Here is a 20,313-nt window from a genome sequence, read left to right as displayed (position 1 = left end):
AATGTGGTGTTGAATAATAACTAGGGCTGTCCTTTGCACTTTATTAGTGGGATAGCTGGAGAAATAATATTATGTGTGAATGTGGTACAGAAGTTCAACATATAAATTATAATGGCATGGTAATGTCTAACTATGAAGACCTGACATTAGAATAATGGACAAGGTATCGCTAACAGTTGACCATCCAGAAGCAGAAAATGCTGCTTCACAAACTGTGCCCCATATACCCTACTCCCAGTACCAATTTCCCTTAATTGTGTGGATGTTTCTGTTCCTACAACACAATCTTTGAGCCCACAATCACCCTTGCATCCACCTCTCATAGACCCTGCTCCAAATCCACCTTTTTCTCTATTCCTGTACGTCTTCCCCCTTCCTCCTCCTCATCATTAGTTCACATTAATATTACTGGACTTATCTACACTGAATCCATTGTCTCCATGGTTTCCTTACTCCTCTGGTCTATTCTGCTGTCACCATGCCTCCTACGTCATGTGTACCACACGAGTTTTCCTTTTGCCTGCTCCAGGGTGAGTTTGCCCATTCATATCCTGTTCCCTTGCTGATCCACCCTCCACTAGCTCTCCACTACCCCTGCACTCACCACACCAGACCATTCCTCTATCCTACTTCCTTCCTGCTCTTCTCCATGCTACCCATACATAACCCCTTAGTCCAGTCTAGTCAAACTGCCAAAACAATGTAGCTGGTGTATATTTGTGGGATGAAGGACAATAGGTAAATTCCAAATTCCTAGATTTCTGAAAAGCATTACACACGGTGCCCCACTGCTGGATGTTAACAAAAGTATGAGCATACAGAATAGGTTCCCACATATGTGAGTGGCTCAAAGACTTCTTAAGCAATAAGACACTGTACATTGTCCTCAACCAGCACGCCAGGGAAGTATGATAGTAGCACTATCATTCTATCTGATGAACCGAGTGAGCAGCAATCATCAGTCATTTGCTGATGATGCTATTGTGTATGGGAAGGAGTCATTGTTGAGTGATTGCAGGAGGATAAAAGATAACTTAGACAAAATATATAACTCATGTGATGAATGCCAACTAGCTCTGAATGCAGAAAAATTTAAGTTAATGCAAATTAGTAGGAAAATGGTTCCATTATGTTTGAATACAGCATTTGTAATGTGATATTGGACACAGTCAGGTCAATAAAATACTGAGGTGTAACAATGTAAAGTGATATGAAATGGAATGTACATGCAAGGGTATAGTGGAGAAGGCAAGTGGTCAACTTCTGTTTATTGGAAGAGTTTTACAGAAGTGTGGTTCACCTGCAAAGAAGACTGCAGACAGAAAACAGTGTGACCCATTCTTGAGAGCTCCTCATTTGGTACCCACACCTGGTCAGATTAAAGGAAAACATCAAAGTGATTTGGAGGCGGGCTGCTAGATTTGTTACCGGCAGTTTCAATCAACACGCAAGTTATTACTGAGATGCTTCAGGAACTAAAATGGGAATGCCTGGAGGGGAGGAGATCTTCTTTTTGAGGTATCCTACTGAGAAAATAGAGAACCAACATTTGATGCTTACTACAGCACAATTCTACTGCCACCAACATACATTTCACGTAACAACCACAAACATATAATAAAGAGAAATTAGGGCATATAGGTTGTCATTTCTCCCTTTCTCTATTTGCGAATGGAACAAGAAGGAAAATGACTCATATCGGTACTACATACTCTCCCCCATGCAACATATGGTGGCTTGTGGAATATGTACGTAGATTTAGATTTGTGTTTTTATGTTAACCGCCCAAAAACCTCACTACAAGTTAAGTCTTCTTAATGTGTCAATGTAATGCTCAACACCTCTTCTATACAGTACATGGTTACTGTTGATCTCTCAATTATCTCAATTTTCTTCTTAAATTTAGTAGTAGAAAACAGACAGACTTTTGTTTCTAAGTTCTTACCTTCTGTATTTTAATTTTATTGATATTGTCAAAACATTTTTTTAAATGTGGTTGAATGGCTTCTGGCCGTCTTGCTTGTGCTAATATTTCTAACAAATCATCATTAGAAATAAAGTAAAATCGTGGGAAAATATGTCGCTTTGTCTCTAAATATTTTTCCAGTGCTCGCTGGATGGCCTCCAGTCTGCTGTTCAAATCAGTTAATTTGTCCCAAACACCTAAACAGAAAAAATATCAATTACAATTTACAAAACTTTACATTGTTGTTGATTCTGTTAGACAGTCTAGTAACAAAAACCATTTCCAGTATATTATGATCAAACCAAGATAGATAACAGCTCTTATCCACAATACAGCATCTATATATTTATCCATGTATCATTACATGAGACAAACTATTGATGTTCTCAAGTTTTCAGAACATTTTTAGTTCGTATTTGTATTTGGTCACTGTTACATTAGTAGATATTGTGCGGAACGGAAATTAACTCTCAGGTTGATAAGTGAAATATTTTTAGTATACATTGGTGATTAAATTACTCATTTTGTTTGAACTTTGCTCAAATGGACACTGAAATACTGGGAACACTATCAACAGTTGATAAAAAGTTTGTTAGGAGTCTGTTCTCCCATTTTAAATAATTATATAATGGTTCAATTAACTGAAATGTAGATGTATTGCCCGTAAAGATTACCATTGTGAAGGACATACAAGAACTGAGATCTGGATGGCAAATGAGAAATAAATCAGTGCAATGGGCTTGCCCAGGTACACCTCACATATGAAAACAGAGAATAATGAACAATAAGTTACTGGAATAACCATCATATTCACCTACTTCGCAATCCTCTGAGTCCCATCTATTCCTGCATCTAACCAAAATATGTCATTAGAAACTTTTCTGCAAAATAAGACTGTGTGGAATTCCTTTTAGTCACATGAAGAAGTTATGGAAATTAAAGATAGGCATCAAGCAACAAGAAGTCACTTCAACGATTTGCATGGGAACTGACACATACATCATAATCTGGGGTGTTCCTGGGAATTCTGTCAGGACACAAATTTCAGTTCCTTCACCGACTTCAAAGGTATGGAACTATGGGATAGCATGTTCCACATCTGAACACTCACGTCAATGAGAGATGTTCGTGCAAACCAGAGATTTTGTTTAACATAGTTGGCAAGTGTGAAAAATCTCACTGTGCATGACCTGCTTTCGTATATGTGTAGATGAGGTGTAAAAAATATCAGCTCCAGAAATTGACAAGGTTTGACAGTGAATAAACCTCTCCACCTGCTGTGACAAAGCACTTGTTCTTTGGGCATCATGGCTTGGCAGTGCCTTGGAGGTCATGGTGCAAAGGCTATGGTTGACAACATAAATGGCCAAACAGTGGAATATGACTCTGACTTTGAAATTTTACATTGACATACATATATGTTGTGACCTGTTGAGAGCTACACGTTACAAAAGATCTGTGAACCACAAATTGTAGTCAAAGTTGTAAGGTATTAAGATTCTGTTCTAAATGCAGACAAGTTTATGAAGAAGTGAGTTCATCATCTAGTATCTTGAATTGATGAATGCTATCTTCTAGCACCCAAGCATCGCAACAAGTTAAAGAATCAAGAATTTTATTCACCGTAGATCATTTTACAATGATATTGGCTTTGTCTTACAAGATGTACTAGGACATACAGAATAATAAAATAAACTTCTGTCAATACATTATAAAATACATTTGAAGCATGGCAGTGTACCAAATTACAAAGGATAGCTTTTAAAAGTTAACGCAACAAGCTATCTTATAATCTAATATAATATGGTATTTTACTGTTTATAGTATAAAATCCCCCCACCCCATGAACCATGGACCTTGCCGTTGGTGGGGAGGCTTGCGTGCCTCAGCAATACAGATAGCCGTACCGTAGGTTCAACCACAACGGAGGGGTATCTGTTGAGAGGCCAGACAAACGTGTGGTTCCTGAAGAGGGGCAGCAGCCTTTTCAGTAGTTCCAAGGGCAACAGTCTGGATGATCGACTGAACTGGCCTTGTAACAATAACCAAAACGGCCTTGCTGTGCTGGTACTGCGAACGGCTGAAAGCAAGGGGAAACTACAGCCGTAATTTTTCCCGAGGACATGCAGCTGTACTGTATGATTAAATGATGATAGCGTCCTCATGGATAAAATATTCCGGACGTAAAATAGTCCCCCATTCGGATCTCTGGGCGGCGACTACTCAAGAGGATATCGTTATCAGGAGAAAGAAAACTGGCGTTCTACGGATCGGAGCGTGGAATGTCAGATCCCTTAATGGGGCAGGTAGGTTAGAAAATTTAAAAAGGGAAATGGATAGGTTAAAGTTAGATGTAGTGGGAATTAGTGAAGTTCGGTGGCAGGAGGAACAAGACCTTTGGTCAGGTGACTACAGGGTTATAAATACAAAATCAAATAGGGCTAATGCAGGAGTAAGTTTAATAATGAATAGGAAAATAGGAATGCGAGTAAGCTACTACTAACAGCATAGTGAACGCATTATTGTGGCCAAGATAGACACGAAGCCCACACATACTACAGTAGTACAAGTTTATATGCCAACTAGCTCTGCAGATGACGAAGAACTTGAAGAAATGCATGATCAAATAAAAGAAATTATTCAGATAGTGAAGGGTGATGAAAATGTAATAGTCATGGGTGACTGGAATTCGGTAGTAGGAAAAGGCAGAGAAGGAAACGTAGTAGGTGAATATGGACTGGGGCAAAGAAATGAGAGAGGAAGCCCCCTGGTAGAATTTTGCACAGAGCACAACTTAATCATAGCTAACACTTGATTCAATAATCATAAAGGAAGGCTGTATACATGGAAGAAGCCTGGAGATACTGACAGGTTTCAGATAGATTATATAATGGTAAGACAGAGATTTAGGAACCAGGTTTTAAATTGTAAGACATTTCCAGGGACATATGTGGACTCTGACCACAATCTATTGGTTATGACCTGTAGATTAAAACTAAAGAAACTGCAAAAAGGTGGGAATTTAAGGAGATGGGACCTGGATAAACTAAAAGAACCAGAGGTTGTACAGAGTTTCAGGGAGAGCATAAGGGACAATTGACACAAATGGGGGAAAGAAATACAGTAGAAGAAGAATGGGTAGATTTGAGGGATGAAGTAGTGAAGGCAGCACAGGATCAATTAGGTAAAAAGATGAGGGCTAGTAGAAATCCTTGGGTAACAGAAGAAATATTGAATTTAATTGATGAAAGGAGAAAATATAAAAACGCAGTAAATGAAGCAGGCAAAAAGGAATACAGACATCTCAAAAATGAGATCGACAGGAAGTGCAAAATGGCTAAGCAGGGTTGGCTAGAGGACAAATGTAAGGTTGTAGAGGCTTATCTCACGAGGGGTAAGATAGATAATGCCTACAGGAAAATTAAAGAGACGTTTGGAGATAAGAGAACCACTTGTATGAATATCAAGAGCTCAGATGGAAACCCAGTTCTAAGCAAAGAAGGGAAAGCAGAAAGGTGGAAGAAGTATATAGAGGGTCTATACAAGGGTGATGTACTTGAGGACAATATGATGGAAATGGAAGTGGATGTAGATGAAGATGAAAAGGGAGATACAATACTGCGTGAAGAGTTTGACAGCACTGAAACACCTGAGTCTAAACAAGGCCCCCGGAGTAGACAACATTCCATTGGAACTACTGACAGCCTTGGGAGAGCCAGTCCTGACTAAACTCTACCATCTGGTGAGCAAGATGTATGAGACAGGCGAAAAACCCTCGGACTTCAAGAAGAATATAATAATTCCAATTCCGAAAAAAGCAGATGTTGACAGATGTGAAAATTACCGAACTATCAGTTTAATAAGTCACAGCTGCAAAATACTAACGCGAATTCTTTCCAGATGGATGGAAAAACTAGTAGAAGCCGACCTCAGGGAAGATCAGTTTGGATTCCGTAGAAATGTTGGAACACGTGAGGCAATACTGACCCTATGACTTATCTTAGAAGCTAGATTAAGGAAGGGCAAACCTATGTTTTTAGCATTTGTAGACTTACAGAAAGCTTTTGACAATGTTGACTGGAATACTCTCTTTCAAATTCTGAAGGTGGCAGGGGTAAAATACAGTGAGCGAAAGGCTATTTACAATTTGTACAGAAACCAGATGGCAGTTATAAGAGTCGAGGGACATGAAAGAGAAGCAGTGGTTGGGAAGGGAGTGAGACAGGGTTGTAGCCTCTCCTCGATGTTATTCAATCTGTATATTGAGCAAGCAGTGAAGGAAACAAAAGAAAAGTTCGGAGTAGGTATTAAAATCCAGGGAGAAGAAATAAAAATGTTGAGGTTCGCCGATGACATCGTAATTCTGTCAGAGACAGCAAACGACTTGGAAGAGCAGTTGAACGCAATGGATAGTGTCTTGAACATAAGATGAACATCAACAAAAGCAAAACGAGGATAATGGAATGTAGTCGAATAAAGTCGGGTGATGCTGAGGGCATTATATTAGGAAATGTGACACTTAAAGTAGTAAAGGAGTTTTGCTATTTGGGGAGCAAAATAACTGATGATGGTCGAAGTAGAAAGGATATAAAGTGTAGACTGGCAATGGCAAGGAAAGCACTGTTGCAGAAGAGAAATTTATTAACATCAAGTATAGATTTAAGTGTCAGGAAGCCATTTCTGAAAGTATTTGTATGGAGTGTACCCATGTATGGAAATGAAACATGGACGATAACTAGTTTGGACAAGAGGAGAATAGAAGCTTTCAAAATGTGGTGCAACAGAAGAATGCTGAAGATTAGATGGGTAGATCACATAACTAATGAGGAAGTATTGAATAGGATTGGGGAGAAGAGAAGTTTGTGCCACTACTTGACCAGAAGAAGAGATCGGTTGGTAGGACATGTTCTGAGGCATCAAGGGATCACAAATTTAGTATTAGAGGGCAGTGTGAAGGGTAATAATCGTATAGGGAGACCAAGAGATGAATACACTAAGCAGATTCAGAGGGATGTAGGTTGCAGTAGGTACTGGGAGATGAAGAAGCTTGCACAGGATAGAATAGCATGGAGAGCTGCATCAAACCAGTCTCAGGACTGAAGACCACAACAACAACATTGCCTACCTCATTTGATGTTCCTATTAAAAGTTGTTGTGTTTTGTGAGGGTTTCATAGGGGCTTATTGGCTGCAAACCAGTCCAGGGCCTTATCTAGAGTTTCTTTTGTTTGGTTATTCAGATCTGAAATGTTCTGATGTGTGGTAAGTAGTCTTGTATCGTCAGCATAACACACAAAAGGGTGAGCTATATTTTTAGGTAAATCATTAATAGCAACAATGAAGAAGAAAGGTCCAAGGATAGACCTTTGTGGTACACCTGTGCTGATTTCCATGATGGAAGAATTTAAATTTCTGACTGAAACAAATTGTTTTCGGTTACTTAAATAAGAATTTATCACAGATAAAGTGCTCCCTCTCACCACATAAAAATCCAGTTTCTGCAGTAGTATGTCAATAGGAATGCAATCGAAAGCTTTGCTTAGGTCACATAATACCAGTGATAACATGTTATTGTTTTCAAAAGATGTTAAGGTTTGGTCAATGATTTCCAAGATGGCCCTTGTTGTGTTCTTCCCCTTTCGAAAGCCAAACTGATTGTTACATAGGATATTGTGTTTTTCAAAGAAGTTGCTTATTTGTATGTGTATCAGTGCCTCAAATACCTTTGAGAATATTGGAACAATGGAGACTGGTCTGTAGCTTTGGGGGAGATGTTTGTCTCCTTTTTTAAAAACTGGGACAACTTTTGATAACTTGAGTGCCATCCGGAAAAACTCCAAATTTCACACATTTATTAAAAATATAAGTTAATGGTTTGGCGATTGAGTATATTGTCTTTTTAATTATGTTATTTGATAACCAATAACAGTCCATACTTTTAGAACCTGAATATTTGGATACAACTTTTATAACATCAACTGGTGTGACAGCCCTCCATTGAAATGCCAGGTTAACAGGCAGTGGTGTTCCAACAAGGTTCATTGCAGATGAATTTGTTGCTTTGATACTGTTACTTATTTCTTTAACTGAGTTTAAAAAGTACTCATTTAATTTTTCAGGATCAAGCAGAGCTGTTTCTGTGCGTTTCAGTGTATTCTCTTGTTTTATTATTTGCCAGGCTGCCTTGCATTTATTGGGAGCTCTTTCTATATAGTTCTCCATTGCTTGCTTTTTAACCATAAGAAGTTTAGCTTTATAGTATTTTTTGCATTTCAGATATGACCTATGAATGTTCACACTCTGTTCTGCCCCTTGGTCAGAGGCTTGTTTATGCATCTGGTACAGCATATGCAAGTTTCCTCTAATTTCTACTAGCTCTTGTGTGAACCAGTTCAGACTTTTCTTTTTCATTTCACTTGGATATCTATTTTTTTTTTACTGGTGAGCAAGAATACCATAGATCTGTGTACTTTTTAAAGAAGTTACCAAAGCTAATTTCAGCTTCCCTTTTTCCAGATTGACAATTATATATAAAGTCCCAATCTACACTTCCTAATCTATCAAGAAACATATTTATGTACTCTTCCTTCTGTCTTCGTACCACTACTACTGTAGATTCTTCAGTTTTAACTGGCTGCCTCTTACAAAGTGTAAGGAGTAGTGGCACATGATCTGCAAGTCCACTTCCTGCAAGTCTAACTGTAAAATCCTCCCTATGGAAATTCACAATAATATTGTCTATACAGGCATTCTTACGTGTGGCACAGTTATTTGTACAATAGAGGTCTAATGATCTTAGCATATTCAAAAATGTCCTAGCAACTGGTCTCTGTGTGTTTACCATTTCTATGTTGTAATCACCACATATAGCTATTCTCGTTTTACTCTTCAATATTTTTTACATTATTAATTCACATTTTTCAATAAACAAATTTACATCACCATCTGGCGACCTATATAGACTAACTACCACTATATTCTCATTCATTAGTTTTACACAACTAAACTCCCCATCTAGTTCTGAGGAGTATGTAGATACATCAATTCTGGAAAACATTATTCCTTCATTGACAAAAATTCCCGTGCCACCATTCTTTCTCTGTTTTCTACATATCATGTCTCCCACAACATACCCTTGGGGAATTAACGTATTTACTTGTTCTTGTGTTAACCAGTGCTCAGATACACATATAACATCTACATGCTCAGTGTTATATAAATGTTCTAATTCTAAAATTTTATTTCTAATACAACGTATGTTGACTTGTAGAAAAGTAGGTAGTTTTTTTCTGTCTGTAGTCCTCTGGGAGCAATTTGGCTTTATATTTGAAGTTGTAGGTTCCATTAATGCCTTTAATCTTGATGTACTGTGATCATATGTGTTATGATAGTCACATACCTGTTCATCCACTTGAAGACTCACTTTGTTAACTGCTTTCGTCTGTGAAACCACTGCTGATCCCACCAAAAATCCTGGTCCCCTCGGTTGTGGTTTCTTTTTTCGGGTTGACTGCCGTACTCCATGTGTTGGTATTCTCATCCCTTGAGCTTGATTTGCTGTTCTTTTTTTTGCAAATAGGTCTCTCTTAATCCTTGTGGCAATTAGTTCTTTACCGGTTGCATTAAGGTGTTGTCCATGTGCTGTATAAAGCTCCTTGTTACTAGGAGTGTCAATAAAACAAGTGTTATGGAAGCCTTTCACTATTTTTTTTAGTTTTCTGTTTGCAGATTGAATTTCTTGGTTTACACAAGACCATTCAGGCAGGTCATGTCTATGTGGTACACCACCTACAATCACCTTTGTATTTGTATTTTGTAATGCTGACAAGGCTTTATGTAGTGAACGAATTGCCAACTTGGTTTCATTCTTTGCTACATCATTAGCCCCTGCCGAGATAACTGCAAAACTTCACTTGTCAACTTATGGAGGTCATTGCATTTTTTAGTATTACACTAGTGGGGGCACTTGGTATCACCTTCCCTTCAACATCATATTTATTTGAAGCTAAGTTTAAAATGTTTCTTGCACAGTCTTTGCCATGGCTATCTGAGGCAACGAATATTTTGGGTCTCCTATTCACTGACTGACTCTCAGGAGAAAAGGTTTGCATTTTCATTGCTGCACCCATAGAATGATTTCCTTTTAGAACTGTGTTCTGTGTTGTGGTATGCACACTGTGTTTTGAATCGTGATTTATGTTGAGTGCATCAAATCTGAAGTTTTTGCACATTTCTATCTTGCCTGATTCTCGCTTCTGTAGTTCGTTTGTTAACAAACATATATTTGTTTTCAAATACTTAAGTTCCTTTCTTACTATTCTGAGTTCATTCTGTAACTTTTCACACACACACATTTTTAATGGGTCTGTTTTTATTTCGTCCATATCGTCACCGTCAGTACGAAAACAATCACTGCATTTCCAGCTTTTCACTCTATTCGTTGAATTTACACATGAGTAATGGAATTTCCTGTTACACTTTACACAACACACGCCTTTTCTTGCTGTTTTGTTACAGGAACACGGTTTATTCCACGCTTCCTCACTTATTTCGTAAATAGTATTCAAATTTTCCGAACTGGTCGCGGCCATTGTGCACTAGAAGTTGAAAGGTATGGTACAATGTCAGTGCATAGCAGCTCCAGTACAACAAATAATTTCAAGAACGGTAACCAAAGATACTTTTAAAAGATAGAACATGAATGAAAATGACTTCTTTGTTTGTTTGGTTTTTACTGCTTTTTAATCTTTTGTGCAAATTACAGTTACAAACCTTTAGCACCTATGGCACTTGTCACTTTTTGGATGCTGTGTGGGAAGAGTGTGAACTGGTCTTCTGAAGTACTAGCTCATGAAATCGGAACATACAACTGACCATGTGAAAAATTCATCTAATACTTTAAATGCACTGTTAACATAGCTAAAATTGACTGTGAGAAAGAAAACAAAATTGCATATTTTCACAGTTGAGTATGGCGCAGCATAGCATAGCATTTCCTTTCTCACAGTTAGTTTTCCCTGAAAACTTGTACAGTTTGAAACAGTACATAGTCTATGTCCATCCATATGTATTATAACAATATATCATTTGTAGGCAATGAAAACCCGATGACTCCATCTTTCTGTAAAAATCTTAATTCCAGTAATTAGTAACTCCATATCAAAGAGACATTTGAAAGTGCGTGGATTTCTCTCATCTGTCAATAACTAGGCTTCTACTACACAGTTACACTTTATATACTTAGAAACCATTTTTGCTTCTCCTGTAAAATTTAGTGAAATGGAGTTATGCGGTTTTCATTGCTTATCATCAATATACAGTCTATGTCCATCCACATGTTTGTTAGAGTCTCATATAAAAATCTGAGTTGAATAGGTCAAGAATTGTTCAAGATTTTTGCTAACAACATTTTGCATCTACATACATGGTGATTCAGCTGCCCCTACATATGGGTTTTATGTAAACCGCAACACCTTTAAAAACTAAAAGCAAGATTTTTGTACTCTCAGTCATTATGTGTAAACTATTATTCTTACAGAAAAAAATGAACAGAACCTTTTAGTAGGAAATTTAATGTAGTTAAATTTTGTACTGGGATACATTTTTGCTGGAAATGACGGTTTTCAAGTTATTAAAAAAAATCGTGCTTGAAGTTCACTTTTGAACATTTTTCTTGAAACATTTGAGAACTATGGCCTGCAGCAAAAATGTATCCCAGTACAAAATTTAACTAAAGTTCCTACAAAACAGTCATGTTCATTCTTTTCTGTAGGACTAATAGTTTGTGCTTAGAGAGTAAGAGAATATGAAAAGGCTATGCAGGTTGCATAAAACCCATAGTCAGGGACATCTGACCCACCCAGTAAATGACATAATTCTGCAGACAAGTTTATTCAGAAGTAAGTTCATCATTTAGTATCTTGAATAGAGCAATGCTATCTCCCAACACTTACACATTGCCTGGCTGTGGTCTATCCTTTTCATAAACTGTCATTATCCAATCCTAGATTTTCCATTGTCCATCCAAATGTTTATCAGAGTACTGTGTAAAAATCTGAAGTACATTGGTCAAGAACTTTTTGAGGCTTTTGGAAATAATGTTTTTCCTTTCAATAAACATGCTCCAATAGGAAAGGTAGACAATAACAAAATTTTACTTACCATGCATATATTTACAATAGCAAGAAAACAAATATGGATATGTAATACAGTACTGTTTCAAATATTAGCCCAAGTTTTGTGGAATGCGCAGAGTGCCTGCTGGCCTTGATGTAGCCAGTGACCAAAGGTTCTAAATGCCAGAAAGACCTGGAGAATATGCTGAAATGTCATCCATATCGAAGTAGGTCAGCACCATATGAGCAATGTGCATTCTTGTGTAATCTTGTCAAAATAGGCACAGCCTGCAGCCACCAACCTTTACACATCAGAAATGTAATGCCTGCTGTCTCAGTTATGCAAACTAGAGATGGACACACCTGGTGCTTGTACTGTATGACAATGATGAATGCAATCTGGCAATGTTCATTCTTCTCAGAGCCTCTGTATGCAGATACATATATCATGATGCTATGCACAGAATTAAGACTTGTCTGAAGAAAAAAAATGACGTGGTGCCACTTCTATGACCAGTGTTGTTGGGCACACAACTCTCAGAGCACCTCTCTCTCTGCTTCTGCACCACAGGAAGCAGCAACGACTGTCAGTGAGCTGAAGGTCCCTGGTACTCCAGACATCACTGCACTGTCTGTAGGATACTCAACTCACTACAACGAAACCCATTTCCAAACTTAAGGTGTGTGGCTGGGTTATATGATTTTGCATGGTTTAGTGAACAAAGTGTCTTCCCTTGGGCACTAAATGCCTGAGGCTGTTGAGGTCCTCCTACACTATAGGTCAAAAGTTTTCGATCACCAATCACAGCTATGGGTTTATGGTTAAAACAGGGATTTTGTGTTGAATATTCTATTGTATCTCCATTCTGATAATAAAACAACTATAAACATGAAAAACCTAGTAACCTCCATTATGTATTTTACTGGTTGTTCGAAACAGAGTTCACTGAATATCCACACAATACTGATCTGCCTTTACGTAATACCGTACCATTCAAATACCCCTCACTCCTCAACTGACTGTGTAGCAACCAGTTTACATTACTTTACAGTACTTTTTGTGCATCTAGTAGTGTGTTTGTAAACTTGATCAGGTTCATACCAATTTATTCATAATGGGACAGAAACTGGAGATTATAACTAAAAATGTTTTGTAATTGTAGTTATACATCAGGAATTCTATTCTGGTAGAGAAATACCAACGAAAGTTGGTGTAGCCCAACCAATGGTGGAATATAAATTGCAGCAGTTCAAACAAAGTGGTGCCAATCCAAGTATTCCACAATCTGGAAGACCCCGAGTACCGTCATACACGGATGATCAGTTCATATGCATACACAGTAAATGTCAGAGGATTTATACTGCACCTGTAATTCATGAGTAAGGAAACAGTATGAGAGCACTCCAATCTCTGTCTCAATAGTGTACAACGCTGTCTTCATGAACAAGGACTAATGGAGTGCATGTTGTTGTTGTGGTCTTCAGTCCTGAGACTGGTTCGATGCAGCTCTCCATCCTACTCTATCCTGTGCAAGCCTCTTCATCTCCCAGTACCCACTGCAACCTACATCCTTCTGAATCTGCGTAGTGTAGTCATCTCTTGGTCTCCCTCTACGATTTTTACCCTCCACGCTGCCCTCCAATACTAAATTTGTGATCCCTTGATGCCTCAGAACATGTCCTACCAACCGATCCCTTCTTCTGGTCAAGTTGTGCCACAAACTTCTCTTCTCCCCAATCCTATTCAACACTTCCTCATTAGTTATGTGATCTACCCATCTAATCTTCAGCATTCTTCTGTAGCACAACATTTCGAAAGCTTCTATTCTCTTCTTGTCCAAACTATTTATCGACCATCTTTAACTTCCATTTATGGCTACACTCCATACAAATACTTTCAGAAATGTCTTCCTGACACTTAAATCTATACTTGATGTTAACAAATTTCTCTTCTTCAGAAACGCTTTCCTTGCCAGTCTACATTTTATATCTTCTCTACTTCGACCATCATCAGTTATTTTGCTCCCCAAATAGCAAAACTCCTTTACTACTTTACATTCCATTAGCCTCGTTTTGCTTTTGTTGATGTTCATCTTATATCCTCCTTTCAAGACACTATCCATTCCGTTCAATGCTCTTCCAAGTCCTTTGCTGTCTCAAACAACCTCAAAGTTTTTATTTCTTCTCCCTGGATTTTAATACCTACTCCGAACTTTTCTTTTGTTTCCTTCACTGCTTGCTCAATATACAGATTGAATAACATCGAGGAGAGGCTACAACCCTGTCTCACTCCCTTCCCAACCACTGCTTCCCTTTCATGTCCCTCGACTCTTATAACTGCCATCTGGTTTCTGTACAAATTGTAAATAGCCTTTCGCTCACTGTATTTTATCCCTGCCACCTTCAGAATTTGAAAGAGAGTATTCCAGTCAACATTGTCAAAAGCTTTCTGTAAGTCTACAAATGCTAGAAACATAGGTTTGCCCTTCCTTAATCTAGCTTCTAAGATAAGTCATAGGGTCAGTATTGGCTCACGTGTTCCAACATTTCTACGGAATCCAAACTGATCTTCCCTGAGGCCGGCTTCTACTAGTTTTTCCATCCATCTGGAAAGAATTCGCGTTAGTATTTAGCAGCCGTGACTTATTAAACTGATAGTTCGGAAATTTTCACATCTGTCAACACCTGCTTTCTTTGGGATTGGAATTATTATATTCTTCTTGAAGTCTGAGGGTATTTCACCTGTCTCATACATCTTGCTCACCACATGGTAGAGTTTTGTCAGGGCTGGCTCTCCCAAGGCTGTCAGTAGTTCCAATGGAATGTTGTCTACTCTGGGGCCCTTGTTGCGACTCAGGTCTTTCAGTGCTCTGTCAAACTCTTCACGCAGTATTGTATCTCCCTTTTCATCTTTATTTACATCATATTCCATTTCCATACTAATGTACTCAAGTACATCGCCCTTGTATAGACCCTCTATATACTTCTTCCACCTTTCTGCTTTCCCTTCTTTGCTTAGAACTGGGTTTCCATCTGAGCTCTTGATGTTCATACAAGTGGTTCTCTTATCTCCAAAGGTCTCTTTAATTTTCATGTAGGCCGTATCTATCATACCCCTAGTGAGGTAAGCCTCTACATCCTTACATTTGTCCTCTAGCCATCCCTGCTTAGCCATTTTGCACTTCCTGTCGATCTCATTTTTGAAACGTTTGTATTCCTTTTTGCCGGCTTCATTTACTTCATTTTTATATTTTCTCCTTTCATCAATTAAATTCAATATTTCTTCTGTTACCCAAGGATTTCTACTAGCCCTCATCTTTTTACCTAATTGATCCTGTGCTGCCTTCACTACTTCATCCCTCAAATCTACCCATTCTTCTTCTACTCTATTTCTTTCCCCCATTCCTGTCAATTGCTCCCTTATGCTCTCCCTGAAACTCTGTACAACATCTGGTTCCTTCAGTTTATCCAGGTCCTATCTCGTTAAATTTCCACCTTTTTGCAGTTTCTGCAGTTTTAATCTACATGTCATAACCAATAGATTGTGGTCAGAGTCCACATCTGTCCCTGGAAATGTCTTACGATTTAAGACCTGGTTCCTAAATCTCTGTCTTACCATCATATAATCTATCTGAAACCTGTCAGTATCTCCAGGCTTCTTCCATGTATACAGCCTTCTTTAATGATTCTTGAATCAAGTGTTACCTATGATTAAGTTGTGCTCTGTGCAAAATTCTACCAGGCGGCTTCCTCTCTCATTTCTTTGCCCCAGTCCATATTCACCTACTATGTTTCCTTCTCTCCCTTTTCCTACTACCGAATTCCAGTCACCCATGACTATTAAATTTTCGTCTCCCTTCACTATCTGAATAATTTCTTTGATTTGATCATACATTTCATCAATTTCTTCGTCATCTGCAGAGCTAGTTGGCATATAAACTTGTACTACTGTAGTAGGTGTGGGCTTCGTATCTATCTTGGCCACAATAATGCATTCACTATGCTCTCTGTAGTAGCTTACCCGCATTCCTATTTTCCTATTCATTATTAAACCTACTCCTGCATTACCCCTATTTGATTTTGTGTTTATAACCCTGTAGTCACCTGACCAAAAGTCTTGTTCCTCCTGCCACCGAACTTCACTAATTCCCACTATATCTAACTTTAACCTATCCATTTCCCTTTTTAAATTTTCTAACCTACCTGCCCCATTAAGGGATCTGACATTCCACGCTCCGATCCGTAGAACGCCAGTTTTCTTTCTCCTGATAACGACATCCTCTTGAGTAGTCCCCGCCCAGAGATCCGAATGGGGGACTATTTTACCTCCGGAATATTTTACCCAAGAGAACGCCATCATCATTTAATCATACAGTAAAGCTGCATGCCCTCGGGAAAAATTACGGCTGTAGTTTCCCCTTGCTTTCAGCCGTTCACAGTACCAGCACAGCAAGGCTATTTTGGTTATTGTTACAAGGCCAGATCAGTCAATCATCCAGACTGTTGCCCCTGCAACTACTGAAAAGGCTGCTGCCCCTCTTCAGGAACCACACGTTTGTCTGGCCTCTCAACAGATACCCCTCCGTTGTGGTTGAACCTATGGTACGGCTATCTGCATTGCTGAGGCACGCAAGCCTCACCACCAACGGCAAGGTCCATGGTTCATGGGGGGTGGAGTGCATAGTGGGCAAAAATCCTTTATTACACAAACAAAATAAGGTGAAAAGATAGCAATGGGCACTGCAATTGCTGTGTACATCAGTGGTCAAGATGTTATTCATGAATGAATATAGTTTTGTAAGTATTTGGAATCCATCATCAATGTTCGTTCATCAACTTTACAGAGAATGTGTGAAAAGTCTGAATATGACATCAGCAGTGAAGCATGGTAGACGGTCGGTCACGGGGTGAGGACGTTTCATGGACGATAAAGTCAGTGATCTAGTGAAAATTAAGGGAACGGTAATGAAGGAAAAATATCACAGAATACTAATCAACCCTGCAATTTGATCTGGCTAGAGAGTTATTTGTCATGTGTTTGTTCTGCAGCAGAAAAATGACCCCAAATATGTTTCTAAATTGTGGAGAGGGTAGGTCAATAGAAAAGAGAATTGTGGAGAACTGAGGAATATGATTTTGGCCAAGTCTGTCACCTGACTTATTTCCAATTAAACTCTAATGTGATTAACTTGACAGGGAGGTCAGAAAACTGAGGTCATCTACTGCTGAAGATTTAAGGAATAATTTACAGACATGTTGAACCAAAAAAAATCATGGGTGATCGAAAATTTTGGACCGGTAGTGTAAAAGCATCAGTTCCACATTTTCAAGTGTCAATATATCATGATCATGTTGTTTTCAAATTGTTGTGTGCTTGTAAATGTTTTACCTTTTGCACAAAGCACAGAACAAACTTCTCCCCACAAACAAACAACATTCAAATGCAATATATGAAATGTGCTATATATGCTTTCCTAATACACTGAGAGGAATATTAATATGTTACAGAATTGTTCTCTTGAGAAAAGCTCCTGCAAAAACACAAAGCACATACAAATCACGAATTACGTAAGTTCCTTTACCACCATCCCCCCTCCCAATCGCTAGATAGTACCTAGCTGAGAGCAGTAGTGTTTACTTGTAATTAATTTTCAGGCCATATGCAGATTTTTAAATGCTTGCCATATGATTTGTCAGTTGCAAGAAAGGGTATACAAGGAACTGCAAACTGCACTCAACAGTGTACACAGACACTTGTTTCTAATATAAGCCCTGAAAAAATTGGAAAAGGAGTGTTTTCAGAAAGAAGCCTAATGAATTATGTTGTTAGATGTGAAGGATGCCCTTGGAGGCATCAGAAAACTGAAGTCTAAGTAAAGTTTAAATAAAAATTCTGATGCGGATGACGTGGCAAAAAACAAGAAAACTGTTTACCATCTGAAAAAAATACACACCTCTTGTGTAGAACTTTCGGTTTCTGGTTACAAATATTTGTTGAGATATCACAGTTGCAGGCTTACTGATAGAAATTACACACACACACAAAGAAACAAGCTTTATGGTCACTTGCTTAATACAGTGTTGGTTCACTTTTGCACATAATAAAGCAGCAATTTGGAGTGACATATATTTGACAATCCCTTTGTTTCCAGGGATGTGTAGCACTAGATGTTTACACACAGATTACATGATTCCTGTAAATTAGGGGTCAGTGGTTTTTGCATGTGAAGCTGTTGCCCAGTAGCATCCCAGATGTGTTCCATCAGGTTCAGATCAGGTGAATTTGATGGACAAGACATCAATATGAGTTCACTATCACTATCATGTCTCTCAAACCCCTGTAGCACCATTATGACCTTGTAGTACGAACAGCTATCCTGCTGGAAGATGCCATCATCATTGGGTGAGACATCAAGCACGAAGGGATTCAGGTGGTCTGCAATAATGTTTGCATAGTGTACTGCTGTCATAGACCATTCAATTACTACCATAGGACCCACAAAAGTCCAGTAGAACGTACTCCAAAAGCAAAAAAAAACACACTACTGACCTAACTAGCCTGCATCTGTGACATGGTGGATGTTCTGAACAGCCAAACTCCTGGTCAGCAAGAAATGTTATTCATCTGACCAGGTGCCACATTTCCATTGATCCTCATTCCAGTCTCTATGGTTCTGTGCCCAAGGTAATCATCCATGATAATATCACTGAGCCATTTCAGCATCATGTCGGAGTTGTCTGCTGCTGAATCTCTTGTTCAACAATGTGCACTCAATGATGTGCTTCAAAACACTTGTGCCTGCCATCAGATCTGTCACATGTTACCACCTATCCTGCCATACAGAGGAAGCAAGCTTCTGAACTCCACTGCTGCATCAAAGCTTTGCACTGTTCAGCCAGCAACCAACAACACAGACAGGCTACATGGGCAACAGACCTCTCTATTGATGACAGACATGAGAGGGCTGCACTCTGCCCTACCATCAGGCAGAAATCCGAGTGCCGCCAAGATCAATGACCCCATGAATCTTTTTTCTTCTGTATGCCACATGAGAGAAAATAATACTAGCTTCCAATACAGAAGCAAGATGTATGAGACAGGCGAAATACCCTCAAACTTCAAGATGAATATAATAATTCCAATCCCAAAGAAAGCAGGTGTTGACAGAAGTGAAAATTACTGAACTATCAGTGTAATAAGCCACAGCTGCAAAATACTAACACGAATTCTTTACAGACAAATGGAAAAACTGGTAGAAGCCGACCTCTGGTAAGATTACTTTCGATTCCATAGAAATATTGAACACGTGAGGCAATACTGACCCTACAACTTATCTTAGAAGCTAGATTAAGTAAACGCAAACATAAGTACCTAGCATTTGTAGACTTAGAGAGAGCTTTTGACAATGTTGACTGGAATACTCTCTTTCAAATTCTTAAGTTGGCAGGGGTAAAATACAGTGAGCGAAAGGCTATTTACAATTTGTACAGAAACCAGATGGCAGTTATAAGAATTGAGGGGCATGAAAGGGAAGCAGTGGTTGGGAAGGGAGTGAGACAGGGTTGTAGCCTCTCCCCGATGTTATTCAATCTGTATATTGAGCAAGCAGTAATGGAAACAAAAGAAAAATTTGAAGTAGGTATTAAAATCCAGGGAGAAGAAATAAAAACTTTGAGGTTTACCGATGACATTGTAATTCTGTCAGAGACAGCGAAGGACTTGGAATAGCAGTTGAACGGAATGGACAGTGTCTTGAAAGGAGAATATATGATGTTGAACATCAACAAAAGCAAAACGAGGATAATGGAATGTAGTCGAATTAACTCGGGTGATGCTGAGGGAATTAGATCAGGGAATGAGACACTTAAAGTAGTAAAGGAGTTTTGCTATTTGGGGAGCAAAATAACTGATGATGGTCGATGTAGAGAGGCTATAAAATGTACACTGGCAATAGCAAGGAAAGCGTTTCTGAAGAAGAGAAATTTGTTAACATCGAGTATAGATTTAAGTATGAGGAAGTCGTTTCTGAAAGTATTTGTATGGAGTGTAGCCATGTACGGAAGTGAAACATGGATGATAAAAATAGTTTGGAAAAGAAGAGAATAGAAGCTTTCGAAATGTGGTGCTACAGAAGAATGCTGAAGATTAGATGGGTAGATCACATAACTAACAAGGAGGTATTGAACAGAATTGGGGAGAAGAGGAGTTTGTGGCACAACTTGACAAGAAGAA

The 20,313-nt window shown here is 38.6% G+C and overlaps 1 protein-coding gene across 1 annotated transcript in view; it reads right to left on the bottom strand.

Annotated features, from left to right (window-relative positions):
• LOC126278873 (dynein axonemal heavy chain 2) overlaps positions 1 to 20,313 on the bottom strand; it is a 914,655-nt gene that overhangs the window by 557,969 nt on the left and 336,373 nt on the right. The window contains 1 exon segment of the mRNA XM_049979148.1: positions 1,926 to 2,163. Within this exon segment, the coding sequence (XP_049835105.1) occupies positions 1,926 to 2,163 (238 nt within the window).

The sequence above is a fragment of the Schistocerca gregaria genome, chromosome 6, assembly GCF_023897955.1.
Source record: "Schistocerca gregaria isolate iqSchGreg1 chromosome 6, iqSchGreg1.2, whole genome shotgun sequence".
Classification (NCBI taxonomy): domain Eukaryota; kingdom Metazoa; phylum Arthropoda; class Insecta; order Orthoptera; family Acrididae; genus Schistocerca; species Schistocerca gregaria.
Note: the sequence above shows the minus strand (reverse complement) of the source record. Positions and strands in the feature narration are given on the sequence as shown.